At 33.7% G+C, this 18902-nt stretch overlaps 3 protein-coding genes across 4 annotated transcripts; 1 reads left to right on the top strand and 2 right to left on the bottom strand.

The window, feature by feature from the left end:
• On the bottom strand, positions 1–1951 carry LOC133668336 (monooxygenase 3-like). Its single transcript, XM_062088112.1, has 3 exons — positions 1583–1951; positions 998–1446; positions 1–913 (listed from the first exon to the last, which is right to left on the bottom strand). Exons 1-3 carry the CDS (start codon positions 1801–1803, stop codon positions 345–347), a joined length of 1239 nt encoding a protein of 412 aa, XP_061944096.1. The 5' UTR covers positions 1804–1951; the 3' UTR covers positions 1–344.
• Positions 1952–6034: 4083 nt separating this feature from the next.
• On the top strand, positions 6035–10398 carry LOC133668500 (probable mediator of RNA polymerase II transcription subunit 26c). Its single transcript, XM_062088395.1, has 9 exons — positions 6035–7317; positions 7407–7475; positions 7585–7667; positions 7792–7865; positions 8021–8070; positions 8166–8199; positions 8311–8447; positions 8628–8727; positions 8835–10398. The coding sequence occupies exons 1-9, from the start codon at positions 6898–6900 to the stop codon at positions 8954–8956; spliced, it is 1089 nt and encodes a 362-aa protein (XP_061944379.1). The 5' UTR covers positions 6035–6897; the 3' UTR covers positions 8957–10398.
• A 1986-nt stretch (positions 10399–12384) lies between these two features.
• LOC133667858 (uncharacterized) lies at positions 12385–18234 on the bottom strand. 2 transcript variants are annotated; one of them, XR_009833576.1, is made up of 4 exons: positions 17722–18234; positions 15540–17055; positions 12835–14001; positions 12385–12748 (listed from the first exon to the last, which is right to left on the bottom strand). XR_009833576.1 is itself a non-coding variant. In XM_062087540.1 (3 exons), exons 1-3 carry the CDS (start codon positions 18095–18097, stop codon positions 12897–12899), a joined length of 2997 nt encoding a protein of 998 aa, XP_061943524.1. In that variant the 5' UTR covers positions 18098–18234; the 3' UTR covers positions 12385–12896. The 2 variants fall into 2 exon arrangements, 1 of the variants encoding a protein (XP_061943524.1); XM_062087540.1 differs by having other exon boundaries at positions 12385–14001.
• Between the last annotated feature and the right edge of the window lie 668 nt (positions 18235–18902).

The raw sequence follows: 18902 nt of genomic DNA, 5'->3' as shown, positions 1-18902 counted from the left end.
TTCTACATAAAACAAACTTAGTTAAAAATTATAGAGGATGATACCTCCAATAATGTGAGGTAGCAAAACAAAACAACACTGACTAAAACTTAATGAAAACATCAGAACCACAAGAAAATTCATACTTCTGACCCTGAACAATGACTTTTAAAATTGAAAAGACAAAAAAAAAAAGAAAAAAAAAAGAAGATTGGTCACTTTGACTCGTTAATCATACTAAGCTACCTTCTCCGATCAATATGATATTTTGATAGCAGCAGCAGGAGACTGTGTTGAAATTGAGGGCCATGCCCTAATACTAAGCAATTTGCAGAATCACTAGCCAGCACTATCAATACTGAAATTTAGTCCTCCTTACTGGAGCGATCCGCTTCACCATAGGAAATAGCAGGAAGTTTTCCACAGTCATAAACCACTGCCAGTCTAGCAAGCCAGCTGAAAAAATACTTGTAAAATGCTCTATCCCTGAGAAATTTTATCCACCACTTGTCTCCTTGCTGCATCCGTCCGGATAAATACGATGCTGTGACAAGCATGGCGGCACGCCACCTCCTTTCCTTGACATAATCATCTATGGCTTTAGCCATGTCTCCTGGAACAATCAGTCCTCCATTGTTTATAATTGAGTTGCCAATGTGTCTGCCCAAAACCACAGCGTCTTCTAGCGATGCACCGCCACCGTTTCCTAGATCAGGAGTCATGGGGTGCATAGCATCACCAGCTACTGTCACATTTCCTTTGCTTAGTTTTCCAAATATGATCCCCCATGGAGGCCTAAACATCAATGGTGCCCATGATAATGAGGAAAGATCGGCATGCCGGACCACGTCCAGGTATTCCGAGGGAAATTTTTCTGTACATTTCTCAAGTACTTCTCTCTGTATTTGCTCTGCCTCTCCTTCCATGTTTTCCCCTGAAATGGAAATTATTTCACAATAAATTTTCCCCTCAAGTGATTTGATCACGTGAACCAATATGAACAGTGCTAAGTGCTAACCTTGACTGACTAAAAACCAGTAAAGTTCCCTATCATTGAGAGGAACAAAACCAGGCCTATTGGTGCTCTCATCCAAGAAAAAACGAACTTCTTGCTTAAATCCATGGCCTTGAGGAAAAACTGCTAAACCCCGCACCGCTGATCGACCTGAATGGACCAGTTCTGCCAGTCCTAGCCATCGTGCCACTACCGAGTGCACCCCATCGCAGCCTATCAGAACCTTAGATTTGATGGTAGTTCCATCTTCCAAGTGTACAACAGCCATGGAAGCATCACCTCCTTGTTCTAGACTTTGAATAGCAGCTAACCTCGAAGAGAATCGAATTGAGTCAGTTGCCAATTCCTCTGCCAGTGCCTCTAACAACACTTTACGGTGAAGTGTCCTAACACCTTGTCGAGGATAGAGGACTTCTTGAACTTCTCCAGTACTAACATTGGTTACATATCCCCTAAATGGTGAGAAAAAGAAGTTCACGAGAAATTAATCTATCATCAAAAGCATGGTACTAAAATCCAAATTCAAGAATATGTAAATTATCAAACATAATGAAAAGAAAAAATTAACATGGTGAAGCAATTTAGTACTTGATTGAAGGAGTATAAAGGGGGATGAGCTTGTGAGAAACACCAAGAGCATCAAGGGCAAGCCAAGCATTTGGAGTCAGGGTCAAGGCTGTACCAGTGGACCTTAACCCTTCTGATTTCTCCAATACCAAAGCTCGAACCCCTACTCTTTTCAAAGCCACTGCTGTTGCCAAGCCTGCAATTCCTGCTCCAACTATCACCACATCCTCCATGAGTTCCATTTCTTCTTCTTCTATGTGTGTGTGTGTTGCCAATTACATTGGGTATTCGACTTCATGGTGTTCTAATTTATAACCCCATGCGCTTGGATTCCAAGTCTGGCGTTGACCAAAAATAGAGTTGCGTACCATGTCTGGCAAGCAAGCAAGAATGTTGAAGGAGAATACATTGAAGGCTGCTGCCTTTTGGACCCAATGCATGGCGCACAGTACTCCTATAAAACCCGGCCCGCCTGGTAGGCTAAACCAATAAGTAACCTGTCGATATGACCTCCTAACCCGATGCCAAGTTTAAATTAAACCCGGGTTCTTTCTTTTTTTTTTTTCAAAATGATATTTCTTTTTTTTATTATTATTGAAACAAAATTATTTTAGATTCACTCAAGTGAAATTAGATTAATACTTTGAATTAGAGATGCAAGCTCGAATCAAGTTTAATAACTCTGGCACGGTGACCTAAAGTCCTCATGTTTTAAAATTCACCCACGATGACTTTTAACTTAAAATTTATTGAGGCAAGGCAAGATTCGAATATCATTTTGAAATTGGCAACCTCTATGTCTACAAGTTGTATGGACGTCTCAGCCTATCGCTTCTGTAGTTGGTGGTAGATAGAAATTTCTGCAGCAGGAACATGGCACACCATGATGCAACAGATGATTGCTTTCAGCAGGAATCCCTTAGGCAAATACCGTTTGACAAGTCAACAGAGTCTCTTTCTTTGAACCAAATTCTTTTTGTCAAATCTGATAGACAAGCTGAGGGTAAGAAACTTTGAAAAATCTCTAGAAACCCTTGGAAGATTTCTCTTTAAACTAATCTTAGCTGTTAATAGTTCAGGCTTCTATTAAGAGAAGGCACAACCTTGAGAGGGTATTCAAAACTTTTTGGTTAAGGCCATGAGATCATCGAGAGCTATCTACAAAGGTATAATGATTGTTTCGTGTTTCTCATTATTTGTGAAAAATAATTTACATTTTGATATGTTTATGCACAACATAAAATTCAAATCCTATGTTGTTAGAAAAGAAATCAGTCATCATATTTATATATTTTGATATCCACATTAGTAATTGGTCGATCGTCTGAATCTCAAAAATATATTTTTAATTTTATTATCACAGATAAAATAAATTTGTAATATAATTGTGAAAACTAGGTCGAACAAAAAAAATTCGTTTAATCTTCCTACAGTATATTATAATAAAAAAAAAGAGATTTGAATAAAAAGTTAAAAAAACAAAATTCTGAAAATAAAAATAATAAATTGATATGTCGTTAATTCAGTTTAAAGATTTATACATTTATTTCTATAAATCTATTAATCATCAAAGTAAAATAAATATTCTTTCATGATATTCCTTAAAGTAAAGAGAAATCGATGAAATTACTAATATATTCCCAAAATTTTTTAATATGATTTGTACGTTTTGGATTGTTTTGATGTGCTGATATCAAAAATTATTTTTAAAAAATAAAAAAAATCAATGGCATGCATTTTGGCACAAAAAGTTATTTGAAAAGTAACCACTACCACACTACTAAGCACCCTCTACAAGTACATTAATTAGACAAAGCTTTTGAATTAATTTCTTACCATCAAGCAAATTAAATATTGAAAGCAATTCTTATTTACTCAGAAGTAGCTTTAAAAGTAAAGTCTGTGAAATTATTCGAAGCAAATATTTAAAAACTTGACAATTTAACTTAGTTTATTCTTCCTTAATAAATTAAGATAAGAGTTGCAATAATCAAATTAATTTTTTTGTTTTTTTTTATTTTAGAATTTTGATTTTTCTTGCCTTGTAAAGATCAATTTCTAATCTAAAAAATGATGTAAACCTCGTTGAGAGGAGAACTTATCAGATTTTATTTCAGAAATAAAACTATAATTTAGGGTTATTTATAACACTTATATGTAACTCTATTTCGACTACTCTGTTTTTTCATACTCTTTATTTTTATTTTGCTTCCGGTATTTAGCTACCATATTAATTTCATCACCAAGATCCATCATTGATGCAACATTTTACAATAGTATTGACTTTAAAGACTCGAGTGAAAGAAGAAAAACACACTGGTTTAGTTGCAAGATGGGCTGTGTAATAATTATCTAGGAAGTGGTACAATAATAATAGTTTGGGATTAAAAAGTTTATTTTTCTGTGGTCTCAGATTCGAGTTTTGTGGTTGCTCATATGATGGTCATTGGAGACTTACATAGTCTTTAATTTCAGGACCTGTGGGATTAGTCGAAATACATATAAACTGGTCTGGATACCCATATTAATTTAAAATAAAAAAATTAGCGGTGGAATATGTATATTTACTAGTCCTGAGAGGAAGGCTAGTTCTATCTATTGTTGCTAGACCCTCTCAAGATTTGACCCGAAAAAGAACATGGATCATTGAGTTAAAGTAATTTTCAAAGGATATTTAGTAGAGTACTTGTCATCATTTGGTTGTTGCATTGAGAAACTTTTGTATAAATATCACATTTTTATTTATTTATATTAAGAATGACAACATAAAAAATAAACCCAATTACTATATATAAATATGAATGAAGGTTATTAAGATTATAAAGATGAAGGTTATTTTATAGCCTACGCCATCACAATTCATGTAAGTTACGAAATGTAACAAAATCGTATTTGTTTACATTTATATTTATTTATTACTCTTATCAAATCCAATTTTAACAGAAATGGCCACCATGCTTTATAAAGTATATGTGATAGTTTTTATGGTTATAATTTAAAAAATATAATCAGGATAAATCAATATTATTAAGACTGGTTTTATGGTATAAGTTAATTTGATGATTTGTTGATTCAAAATTTAATTAAAATTTAATTTCAAGATAAAAATAAATTAGATAAGAGTTGATTAGATAAAACATGAGTAAGCTGGTTGAAAAGTAATTTGTTTTAAGATAAAATAAAATAAAAATAATATTATTTTATTTTTTTAATTTTAAATTAAACTGAATTAGTTTTTGTGAATCCGTCCAATCATTGACTGGGATTTTAAACTAGTTTTAATAACTTTAGATCGAAGTTTTTATTGCGTTGTCATATCTTACAAGTTTGGAGAGAAGAATATATCCATTAACAATATTGTAAATTTTGAAAATCATTTATTTATTATTTATTAGTGGATTTAATATCACGCATGATTTTATTTTTGTGATAATATGTAAAAATTGATTCATTTGTGGGTTTGATGTATCCAGATTGAATAAAGCACAACTGATTACTAACTTTAATGGCAATAGAATAATAATAATAAAACAAATGAATGATAGAATTTTGTTTAGATATAAAACATCTAATAAGAAATAAGCATAGAGATTATTGCTATTATGGATCAGTGACCAAATTGTTTTTTCTTTCATATTCATAAAACCTGGGCGGTGCCTTGTTTAATTTTGAATTACTTTTTTTTTTATCAAATTATTTTCATTTTAACAAAATAATTTCAGTTTTTTTTATATAATAATTTGAGTTGACTTCTTAATTTATAGATAAACATCCGTAACTCACAACTTAGAATATAAACATGATTTATAGATAAATTTTCCTAACTCACTATTTAGAATATGAGCTAAGGGTCAATGAAAATTCAACAATATTAAATACCTGGATTATGAATTTAATGCTAGTTTTGTTTTGTAATATTTTTTATAATTATAATTTAAAAATAAATTAAAAATGAATTATAATTTTTCTCAAACCCAAGTTTTTATCATAATTTAAAATAAAAAAAACATGTTTAAGTAATAAAAACCAAACAAATTTAAAAATCATGTCCAGCATATAAGTATTTTCAACCGCAACGCATTACAATATCAAACAAGAAGATTTAGAGATCGTGTTTTGCCTAATCATAAAAATTAAATTGTTTGGTTAACCAAATAATTTTTTTTTATTGAGTTCCACACATAATTTTTATTTTTAAAATATTTTTACATAGTTTTGATATATTAATATTAGAAATAAATTTAAAAAAATAAAAAAATTATTTTAATATAATTTTTAAAAAATCTACTGTATAAAAATAACCTTTTATACACTTTCAGTCATGTCACGGTAATGATGAACGGAGCTTTGCTGGGCTTGGACTCGAAAGTCGAAATAGCTTTAGGCTGCTTTGGTTCCCAAAAAGGCAACCTTTCTCTTACCAGGACATCGGCACAGTCATCATGGCATCCTATTTTGCTCCTAACAAAACAGAAACAAAACAAAATCCTAGCTGTGCACACCCACTTCACAGTACAAAATCCTTCCTCAGCCATAGAATTCCACCAATTACAACCTCAACACCCTCCTGAAGTAAAAGTAAAAACAGTCTTCATCGTCATTGAAAGAAAGCAACTCTCTCTCCCTCCACTTTGTCTATCCATCCTACTGATCCACGACAAGCCAAAGTTGCCTCTTTTTGAATAGGAAGAGACCAAACCATAGCATGGCATCGGTCAGCTAAAACCCAAAATCAAAAGGATAGAGATAAAAGCATGAAACACAAACAGAAAGACCCATCTTTATTTTGCAAAAGAATATACCATATCTTGTCTCAAGTGTCCAACAAATAAAAGAAAAGGAGAAGAATTTCCTACGCCCTTAAGCCATTGAGCACTCACCACCCAACAAGAGAAAGACATCAATACTATCAAAGAAGTTTCTTTTCCAACTCTTTTCAGCTCCCCTTCTCTCTCCTCGGAACTTCCTTCTCAAGCTGAAATCTTTCACCTCCATTGATACAAAAGGACAAGCTTTTATTGTTTGAAAGCTTGTTATTTGATTAAGAAAAGCTTGGTGAAGCTTTTTGATACAAGTTTGGAGGGCTAGATCTGAAATGGGTTTTGTTTAAAACAAAGTTTTTTTGTTATTATCTTGTCCAAAATTTGCTGTTGTGTATCATACTCTTGTCTAGATCTGCTGATGATGCGTTCGGTTTTTTTCTGTTGCTAGAAACAGAAAAGCCCATTCGTCTATATTTTTGGCAGGTCATAGAGGTATAAAGATATAAATATTGAAACTTTGTTGAATTTCTCAAGAATTGAAGTTTGATCTTGAGGGAGGGAGAGAAAGAGATAATGGATATTGATGATTTTAGATTGATATTGGAGAGTTCAGGTGTTGATGTTTGGACTTTCATTGATACAGCAATTGTTGTGGCTTCATTGGATTTTGGGTCTGAATTAAAGAGAAGGAGGGATGATATTGTGGAGAGGTTATTTGCATCATCAAGCTCATGTAGTAGATGTAGGGACAGGAGTCTTAATGACATTAATATGAACAATACTAGTAATGGGGATGAAATAAAGGGTCTTGTAGAGAAGGAGAGTAGCCATGAAGAAGAGAAGGGGACAAGGGTAGCTGCAGATTCTCCTGTTACACCAAGGTCTGTTAATGGTGATGGTGATGATGATGAATTGGATCCATATGGAGGGTTGTTTGATGATGAGCCAAAGAAGATTTTGGATATTAAGCAACAGCTTGAAGATATTGACCAGGTTCTGGTTCTCTGTTGTAGTTTGCTGTTTTTCTATTGGGGGTGTTTGTTTTTGTGGTTTGATTTTGGTATTTTTTGGTTGTGTTTTAGCCTGAAGATTCATTGGTTGATTTGCTTCAAAGTTTAGCAGATATGGATATTACATTTCAGGCACTTAAGGTGATTGTCTGAACAATTATTGAACTTATATAGTACTTGTTGTTGCGTTTGTTCTTGTTGGTGAAGTCTTTTAATTAATTTTCTGGTGACTTTTTTTTTATATGTTTAGGAGACTGATATTGGGAGGCATGTGAATCGATTGCGAAAACATCCATCTAATGATGTTAGGAGATTAGTTAAGCAACTTGTCAGGTATTGAAGATGCAAAGTTGTAGATAGTATGAGTTTCTAGCAGCTCAAGGTTCTTGTATTATCTGATTGAATTAAGTAGTAGTTAAAATGTTTTGATTTTTGTTGTCTTTGTGATTGTGCTCAGAAAATGGAAAGAAATTGTAGATGATTGGGTCAGGTTGAATCCACAAGGAGAGCATGCATCCTCTGGTTTAATGGGTAACATTCATCATCATCATCATCGTCATCATCATCATCCAGTAGTTCATTCTCAATTTTGTTTTTCTGAGAAAATTAATATTAAAGTGATATAGAGAATAACATTGAAGGGGTTAATGAGTTACAAATGGAAGTTAACAAGTATGTTTCTGCAGCTGATGGGGACTCACCCCAGCAGAAGATTCCCCAGAATGGTCATCACCAGGTGAAAGACAATCTTTCCTTGCCATTGAAAAGTTGTTGAAATTTTCAAAAATTCTCTCTTTTGTTTGCTTTCTAAGATTCTGTTCTTTTTGTTAGGTTCCTGATTTTGCTTACTCTCCCAACCCTCACAGTGAGTGAAGAATCAGATTCAAAGTTGGATCTGGTCCATCTTTCATTCTCCTTATTTTAAATTTGATTAACCTGTTGTTTGTTTCCCTTCTTTTGCTAATGTCTTATGTAGATGGGAGTTCTGGATCAGATAGGAATAATTCTGAACCTGAAAGAAAACCAAAACCAGCTCCTCCTCGAAACCAAGCTCCGACCAAACCTACTCAAAAACCAGTCCCTGCATCTTCACCTGCTCCTTACAATGTACAGGTATCAAGTGTTACTGAATGAGAGTCTTTTGTTTGGTTGCTGATAAATGCAGACATGATAGGACACTTTGAAGCTTATGCATTTATGCTTGTGTAAAAGAATCAAAACAAGAGCATTCCGAATAGTAAATTTAAATTAGTTACAGAATTTTTCAATTACTTGGTGTCTGTGGTTTTGTAGAGACAAAGAGAACAACCGAAAGCAAGCAATTTTGATGCTGATCAAAGGCTTGCCTCGGCAAGTAAAAGGCTTCAAGCGAATTATAAAGAAGCTGAAAATGGTTTGATTTCTGCTCTTTGTTTTCTGTCTGAATTTGGTTGTCTGAAAGTTCAAATTGTACAGTGTCACTGATTGGTAATTGGTGTCGTGCTGCTTTGCTTTGTGAAGCCAAAAAACAAAGAACGATTCAAGTGATGGACATTCACGAGATACCAAAACCCAAGAATAAGAACACCTTCTTTCCAAAGAACAGAGGTGCTGGTGGTTCTCATCAAGGGAGGCACTGGTGATTTTGGCAAAGAGATCACACATTGACCTCCATACCTAAAATACAAGGGACTTGTGGGGGGGACACAGGAAAGCCTGAGTCCATTTTATCCATTTATATTGTTCTTTAAGGGGAGAAAACTTTTTTTCTCTAATTTTCTTATGATAAGAAAAAACCCTTAAAATAGCTCGTTGGAAAATATAGTTTTCAGGTTCTCATTTGAAACAAAAGAGGAAAAAAGAAGCAAGTTGCTTGCATTTGCCTCATCATAGAAAGAACCCTAACAGAAGCTCATAGAAAAATAGATTATTGTTGAGGTTCGCATTGGCAAACTCCATGCGAGTGATGAGACTAGTTAGGCATTGTTTTCAGGCATAGATGAAGTTCTTGTGGTGTTGTCTGGATCCTTTAGTCATTATTCTAGGCTAGAAAAATGAAATAGCTTACTTCTCTTACAGAAGATAACAATACACTAGATGCTGAGCTAAGATAATGATTATTAAAGCTCAATGGCTTAGTCCAATATGGTGAGGATTAGGTTGTTGATGAGAGGAAAGGTGGTGGAAATTGGTTTGCACCAGCCATTATCTTTTTATTATTTTCTTATTAAAGAATGGAGGGGGACTTGCTTTGAGAAATGCAAGTCAAATCACCCTACCATGTGTCCATGGCTTCTTGTTGGAGAATGGAGGCTGCTTTCCTGGAATACCCTAAAATTATTAGTTTAGACGGGTTTCAATTTTGTATTGAAAAATCTTTTCTATGAACTAGCTTTATTCTTTAACTTATTTCAAGCCAGAAAGTTTGACTGCATAGCTGTTTCCTTATCTTCAACCTTAGTCCCCAAGGCTTGTACTTCAAGGATGATCCTAGGGCATAAGTTGCCCAAGACTGAATCAGTAAATTGCTCGGAGTTTATTAATGCAAATTCTATTACTCAGCCAAGGCAGAAAGAAGCCCCTTTTCAGCTCCAGCGCCTCCTGAAAAAAGTAATAAGAATGAGAGGTGTTAAGCTTTTTATAATCTTGGCATCTAACTATCTTCATGGCGGTAGAGTTTATCCACCAAGGTAGAGTTTAGCCACCAAGTTCGAGATGGATTGGTGGTGGTAGAATTTCACCATGTTCATTGCAGTAGAGTTTAACCTCCGAGTTCGAGATGAATTGGTATGATTCCTTTACGTCTAGGATGGACACCAGAATATTGAACTATAAATGAAGAAAGGCATGAGAGAGAAGTTTTCTTGCTCCTCTGTTAAGCTCTTTAATTTGAAGAGTAAATGAGATATGTGCACAAATCATCTGGTAACCATGCCAAAAAACTTGCCATGTCTGCAAGCTTCTTGACATTTTTGTTGGAAAATACAGAACAATTTCGAAGATCAATTCAACTTTGTAATCTCTTTTCAGAGAAGATGTGTGGCTATTTTCAATGAAGAAAGAAGGTGGCAACCAATTAACTCTAGCAATTTCGTTTCCTTCTCTACACCAAGAAACTGAAGAATAGAAATTGTGTGTTTATTTAAAGAAAAATTGTGGGTTGATAATGCTCGATTCTGAATTTGAGCAGTGTTATTTAATAAGAATGTTTCTAATAAAATTGTTTGGGAGCTGACTGGTCAAATATCTAGGGTTAATTTATAACTTTTTGTCTATCCAATGAACATTCTAATTATTATTTTTGTAAAAAAAATATAAAATGATGTTATATTAAGTTTAAAAAATAAAATAATTTTTTTTTGACTGACTTGATTTAATGTGACCAATTTGACATGAAAAAATAATCATTATGATTAGGAATTGACTTACTTACCAATCTATTAACCAACAAATTATATAATGAAATTTAGAAAAATAATTTAAAGAACATGATTTACCTTTTTAGTCATATTTATATAAAAATACCATTATTATTTTTTTGTCGAATGAAATCAATTTACACAAGAATGGTAAAATTCATCTTCAAAAAGTGATTATTCACCAATTTTCTTTGTTTTTTTTGTTATTTTCTTACTACTCTTTCTTTTTCTATCTCAAATGAAGAGGCTGGAATGTTTTTTTTTAAAAAAAAAAAATTAGATCAAAATCAAAATTGAAAAAACTAAAAGGGACTAAGAAAAGTATGTTGACCAAACTTTTTCTAGTGAATTTAAGATTGGTCATGGGATTTCTCCTTATGTTACACTTTGATCCTTTTTTATTGCATTTATTATTTCCTAAACAAATTTTAATAAATTAGAAGGCTGCTTTAAAAAAAAAAAGTTCGGGGATGAAAATGAAAAAGATTTTAGGTATTGTGATTTCTACAATATTTTACTTAGACCTTTTAATATATTTTATAATTGTAATTGGTTTTCCTCTGTGAAATCAAATTTCCAAAGGGCACAATTGAAATTTAGAAGTTCCAACAAATGTTTTAATAAAACAATGGGTCAATAATATTCAAGGGACTAAATTATAATTTATTAAACCTAAATGATTAAGTTATAATCACATTTGGAATCCAAGGATTAAAGAATAATATACTCGTTTCATTTTCATTAATACCAAATTCAACAGTTGTGTACTAGTAGAGCTCGTGGCGAGGCTTCTATTAATTATTATGCAAGGTTAATTGTGTATAACTAATCAAACCCTAAAATTAAAAGAAAAATAAATTGAGTCAATTTGAAAATTTATACAAGATCTAAAAAGATTGAAGAAAAAAATAAAAAATAAAATAAAAATAACTTAATAAACCCGAGTTCGACTGGATTAAAACTTAACAATTAATTTATTGATTTTTTCAAAAACAATAATATCATTTTAATTTTAATTTTAATTTTTAAACTTGCCTATAACAACCATCTAGATTTGTGATTTAGATCTTATAAAATTTAAAGTGAGATCACTTTGGATAAGGTTCGACGAGAGACTTTTTGGCTGTTTATCTTTGGATAATGTGTTGACCACACATTATCATGTTTAATGCACGCACTAAACTATTTTGTAAGAATAGCTGTGTTACAGCCCTTGATGTTGATTGATTGCAAAATAATTAATTGTTTTTTTCCTTATTTAAATAAATCATCGCCCGTTTTAATTATTTTAATAAAAATAATTACTTTAGATCTACTAAATATCCTCAATGATCCTGGTAGTACAGTAGTTTTTCTGGAAAAAAAAATAATTTTTTCATAATTAAAATATAATTTTCAATAACACTTATTCAAAACTTGATGGGTATTAATTAATTAAAAATTTTTAAAATTATAATTAAAAATAAATAATTTCAATCATATTTGGTTGATATTATAATAGTAATTGCTGTTTAAATTATTTCATGCTTAAAAATATATTAAAATAATTTTTTTTTATTTTTTAAAATTATTTTTAATATTAAAATGAATGAAAAAATAATTTTTTTTAAAAAAAAACATTCAGTACTGCCGTGAAAATAAACACTGACTAATAAACAAACCTGAAGTCAATCCTCCGTTAGCAGGGCACATGTGCTTGCGTAATGACCTTGAACTCTCAAGTCTCGAGAGGACATATGTCCTCAGTGACCTGAGGTCCTTTTTCATGTCATAATCTCAAGCACCCGACGACAAGGCCCTTTCTCATATCATAATCTCAAGCACAATATGTCCTTCCCAGATGAAAAACCCTATTGATCAACCTGGAAAGGAAAAGGCATGAACGAAACTAAAGGGCTGCGTGTATAGACTGTGATCCGAGATTTATCAGATAAATGAGGAAGAAAATAGCTCCTCATTCACAAAAATTAATTGAGCCTCTCCATGGCATCGATTATCCAACCTTGGTAGCACTTTCTGCAAAAAAAGAATGGAACTAAAGCGTATATAGCCCCAGCTTGTGTCTAGAACTCCCAGATAAATACTAATAGAATGAATCTCACCTCTGTAAGTGCTAACAATCCGTAGGAAGAAGACCCTGGTTGCGTTTAGTCCTTGAGAACAATCAAGCTCCCATCCTAGGCTTCTTTGATTTCTTCAAACTACTTAATATGCTGTCAACTACCACTTCATTTTTATTCTCAACCAGATCGGCAACAGAAGAATGAGATGACTGGAAACCATTTGGGGACGAATCAAGCATGCTTTTCGGATTTTCTGGCTTGTTCTTAATATCAACTTCATTACTGCTGTACCATGAATCAAGCATTTGCAGTAATGCGCTGTTTACATCTTTAAATGCAGGCTTTGCTTTCCCTCCAGGCCGAGTTACCTTCCCAGACTCCTTTTCTGAATCTGAAAATTCATCATCTGAGAGAGGATATTCATAATCAGGGGATGGTTGCCTCACACTTTCACCTATTCCTTTCATCCTTGACACTGATTCGTTTGCCTCTTTGCCAGAAATAGAATTGTCAACAGGACCAAGTTCTTCCCATGTAGAGTCCGATTCATCATCCTTCTTTGATGCATCCGATAATTCACTGTCTGAACTGGCTGATCTAGGATAAGTATTATTAAGAACAGTTCTACCCACGCTTGACCGCTTAGCCATTTCATTGCTAGGAATAATATAATTGGATTCTATTTCTACCCCAGGCATTATCTGAAGCAAGGATGCCAACTTTGGGTAACCGAGCTTTTTGGCATTGAGGTTATAGCCATACCTCTCAAGGAACAGCTTTCTAAAGCTGCCCATATTATATCCTCCTGGAAATTCCTTCAATATCTCTTTCACAAGCTTTTGACAGTCACCTAATATCTCACTTCTAGACCTTGCAGAAGGCTTTTCATCAGAGACAGGTGAGGACACTCCAGTGTGAGAAATGTTCTGAATCTTTTTATCCCCTTCATGTCCTGGCTGTCTCTGCAAGTTAGACTGTGATAGGGAGCTCAAAAACATAGAACTCAGTCCATTTGAAGCAGGAGAATCACCCACAGTACTCTGTGCAGCAAACCGAGTGAGCTTGAAAGGGAAAGCTTCAGATGGAAATTCTTCCACCCATTTCTTCTCTGATATTATCATATCCACCAGTTGAAGGACATTGCTTTCACTGTGAGATCTAAGAACCAAAGGTCCTTCCTTCAGCAGATTTCGTGCTATCTGTTCCCTGACAAATCACAGATAGAGGAGCATTAACATATGATACTGACTGCAACCTCTGTTTTTCTTCTTCTTTTCTCATGTTCTAGACATCAAAATTGATATTAATATCAACTATACCAAGTTCACTAGAGTTGAAAGAATCAAAATCAAAGTTGCCAAATAAAAGGCCAAAAATGATAAATTACAGGGAAAATGCAGAATGGCATCTTGTTGTTTGGAATTTTCTCATTTGGTGACCATTTTGGAACTTGTCGCTCCAATTTCCTTAGAGTTTAGTCTACAATCAAAGTATGATTAACTTTTCTCAAATAAAATAAGCAACATATGAAAAAGAGTTAACTCAATTCTTCATCATTGAAGCTTACCATTACAACTTATGGTAACAATTACAAATGGAATAAATATATTTCCAATAATAACTAAAAAAGTGAATAGTGAACATAGAAAATATTATTTGCCCTTGTTCATTATTTAGGTTTGATACAACCATTTGAACTTGCCGATACTGATATAAAAAAAAAATGAGCAAAAAAATAATAATTGGCGCCATGTCTTTCAATGCTTTTCAACTCAATGCAGAAGGTTTTAAACACGTGATACTGAAGAAGCTAAAGTGGTGTTGATGTGTCTCTTATGTGGCTATGACATGGCATATTAGCCACATAATGCCACCTTATAAACCCACTAACATTTGCAAGATAAAGGAAGTGCAAGATACTGGAATTCTTGCAAAATAACCTTCTTGCTCGGAACAAAAGCACCAAACCAAAATTTGCAATTTTTGCATTTTTTCCTTTCAAGTTTACGGTAAATTATAATAACTCCTCAAGTGTAGCGAAATTACATGAACCACAAAAAAGTTTGATGATTCGACAAAAAAACCTTTCCACATTATACAAATATTACAATGACTGATTCCCTTTTTGTACCCAGAATGTCCCTGGTATTTTAAAAACCATCCCCTTTAATAGCAAGGAAATTTTAAAAACACCAAGGGCAATTTGGATAAAAAAGAGGGTCATGCAATATCTTCAAAATTTTGGTTGGTCTCAGAACCATGAGTTATTGTAATTTAACCTTAAAGGTTATGTATACATTAAGATTAAAATATCTTCATTACCCTCTAAAAATTAATCCTTCCAGAACATTGAAAGAAAAGACTTGCCCATTTAAGGATTTCATTACATATAAAAAGTATCAGGAACTGAGGAAAACAAAGAAAGATTTCAAGACATAACCTAGCCAGTTTTCTGAGTCTTAATGAGCTGGTAAGTTTTGTTGGTCGAATAGAAAAATCATAATAAAATGAATGTGATGCAATTCCTGATGCCTCTCAGGTTCTCACTGTATGGGTACAATAACTCTTTTATATTCAGTATCACGTTTTTTAGTTTTATATTCTAACCTCCTCACTTTGGTGAAGAAATAAATTTCAAAAGAAAGAAATTGAACCACTGGATAACAAAAGAAGTAAAGTAGCTGACTAGCAACTATCACCAGAACCGTAGAAAAAGAACAATAAAGCAAGTAAAATTCATAAACCTGGTCCTTGATTGTGAGATAAGGAGGGATCCCTTCTTCGTGTCAATAAAAGATTTCATCTCTCTCCAAAACGAATGCTCAGAAAAAACCTCAGTTTTTCCTGCATGACTGTTTATCTGGTCAGGTATTTCGGTGGGTTGATCATTTGATGTATCTGAACTATTTCCCTGCAATTTACACCAATTCAAAATCCGGTTAAATAAACCTGGATTTTTTTTTGGCATTTCACCATGTAGTTCAGAACGTATAGCAGTTTTATTCTCCAAAGTTGGTTCCACAATGGGATGCACTAAATCATCACCCTGAGTTGGAGCTTTTACAATTTTCTTCTCAACTTTCTCTTGAGGGCTCTCACCAGAAGGATCACATTCTTCCAAAGTGTACTCATTTTTCTTCACCAAGCTATCAACAGGAGATTCCACTAGAGCATTATCACTTTCCAACATTGAATCATCATCCTTGCCACCAAACAATCTTCTCCAGAATTTCCTAAAAAAACCCATTTCAGATGCAGAAACTGGTTCTTTCACAGCAGGCAGATGATCCTTGATTACCTTGGCATTAACCATTTCAACCTTTTCAGCAACCGCAGGGGGCTGTTCAATTTGTTTTGGAGGCTGGGCCTGTTGGAGCTGTTCCATTTGTTTTGGAAGTTGTTGAGTATGCATTTTGACAGCATTCTCATTAAGAGGAAAGGGTTGTTGCACTTTTGTTGGCGGTGCTTCCAAATTTAGTTTAGGAGATGAAGGCAATGACAACTTCCCATCCACAGGTCCAGAAACAGAAATTTCCTCACTATTTGACTTTGAAGAACTGGAAATGGGTTGACTTCCATTGTCAATAGCAGTAGGTGTAGACTTGCATAGACCAGGCTGAAATGGTTCGGGAGCTTTTACAGTGACACCACGTACATTAAACTGACCATCACCATTGTCCTTGAGCTTCAATATATGTGGCATGGATAAAAGGAAGCGGGAGAACTTTTTATACCCATACAAGTCTTTATCGACAGACACCTTACTTTTCATCAACTCTATTCGAAGGTCAGTAATTGACATTCCTTTAGGACATGAACTCAAAATGTGACAAATTTTCTTCATAACTGCTTTTGGAATTGGACGGACTGCAGGCTCTGAACTAGCCTCAGGCATGTCCTCGACCTTTGAACATATTGGTTGCTCAACAACAGCGAAGGGGTCTTCCAGAGGCCCCTTATAATAGCCATACCAAGAGGCATAGGGACCATCAGGGGGTTGGTTAAAATGCCTTCCAGATAGGTTTTCCCCTTTGACCAAAGAATTCCACAGCCACATGATGCTTGCAGCACTGCAGAGAACACTTGGGGCAGTATCTTTAGTAGCAAGCAATATATTGTAGTTGTTCATCCTCAACCGGTGTAGAACATTTGCAAAGTCCCTATCACCAGAAATCAGAAAAAGATGGGCAGGTGGTGGATTTTGGGAAACCCAACACATAAGATCAATGAGAAGAGACCTGTCAGCACTGTTCTTTCCACCTGCATGACCAGAAATTTTGCAAAGGTGTGAGAGCCATTAGAGCACGAGAATTCATTTAAGACATGAAGGTATTTTCTGTGAAGATCAAACGATCCTACTGGCTCCCAAAACATACAATTCTACACTCTCAGCTACTCAAAACTATTCTAATAAACCTGTAATTTTCTAAACACAAAAGATACTAACTTTTCAGCAACAGCACACCATTTAGCACTTTCCTTTCCTATTATATGCAGAAATTCATCCCATTTTCACATTCAGCAATACAATACCAATCAGTTTTTTTTTCCTTTTAATCCATATGACATTATGACCTTTCATCAAACACATACAGGCAATACTTTAACGATCAAATCCAATTATTTTCACTTCATTACTAGATAAACCCTTCCAAAATTAGAAAAAAGAAATCCAATCAACAAAAATTCACAAAAAGGTTGAACCTATAATATAAAAAAAAGGGCCAGAATCAAACAAAAATATCCACAATCAATTTCACCAAACACAAATATACATTATCATATCCATTGAATCGCCAACTTAAAAAACACACAATTCCTATTCTTTTCACATACCCCCACAAGAAACTAGCATTAAGTATAAAAAGAATACACAAAAGCCAAAAAAATTAATTACAAAAAGGAAAACAATGGGAAAAAAAGTACCATTAGGAATGTGAGCCAAGTTGATCCCAGTTGAAGAAAGTGCTTCCTGATTAGCTCTTGAAAGTTGCAAAACATCACCAAAAGCTGTAATTTGAATAGGCCCTTTAATCCCATTACCCCTAACAGCTGCAGTAATAGCTTGAGAAACTCTATAGACATTAACCCCACTTGGCAAATGGCAATTCTCAAAATCCCACCACACTGAAACCCTAACACTTTTCGATTCCGAATGAAAATGAGAGTGAGAGTGGCGAGGTGTTAGTGATGACGTTGAGAAGTGAGAGATGAAAATAGAATATAAAAATTGTGAAGAAGAGGGAGGTTTTGTAGTGAGTGAAAGGAGGGTTTTTGAAGAAAAGGGCTTTGGAATGAACATGATTTAGTGTTATGGTTAGGGTTTTTTTAGGGTTTTGAGAAAGATTTGAAGTGGGGCCTGATTCATTTCATGGGAGTAGTGGGGGTTTTAAGGCTTGTAAGAAGGGAAACACTGGCAGACAGGAGGAGGAAGAGAAAGATGAGAAGTGTTAAACCCCTTTTAAACCATAACTTATGTGCTTTGCACGTTGCACGTGAGCTGGTGCTGTTGGATTGGATGTATGGGCTGGATGAAATTTGGACAAAATGTTTGGGCCTATTTGGATTGAGTTTCCATTTGTTTAGTTTGGATATTTATAGGCCTATTTGGGTTTAGGGTTTGTTGATCACATCATTTTCTAGGTTTGTTTGTTTGTTTGTTTATATTGTTTTGTAATTTGGGCCAAATGTTGAGAAATTCATCCTCCAGAGCCTAATGACGAAATCTGATGAAGAATTCTTGGTTTGAATAATTTGAATTTTGACAAGTGCTACTTGATTTTTCACATGTTTATGATTTATATCTGAATTCGATGGATATCATTTGGTCAATTTTTTTAAAAAATAGCTTTTTTAGACAATTTTTTTATTATTAATGTTTTGATAAAATTAAAAAAGATATTTGTCATTTCTGTTGAAATCCAAATCATATCCAATTTGAAACACACCCGTATAAAATAAAAAAATAAAAACAGGTCATTAAAAATCTACTTTTGGATAAAAGAAGTATATTTTTTTTCCATTTTTTTCCATTTTTCTTTAAACTTGGGGGTATTTATAAGGTTTTGTTAGGGTTTAAAAGGTTTTGAATCCATTTCTGACTTCTT

This window comes from Populus nigra, chromosome 11, assembly GCF_951802175.1.
Source record: "Populus nigra chromosome 11, ddPopNigr1.1, whole genome shotgun sequence".
NCBI classification, from domain to species: Eukaryota; Viridiplantae; Streptophyta; class Magnoliopsida; order Malpighiales; family Salicaceae; genus Populus; species Populus nigra.
This window is presented reverse-complemented; position numbering and strand designations above follow the sequence as displayed.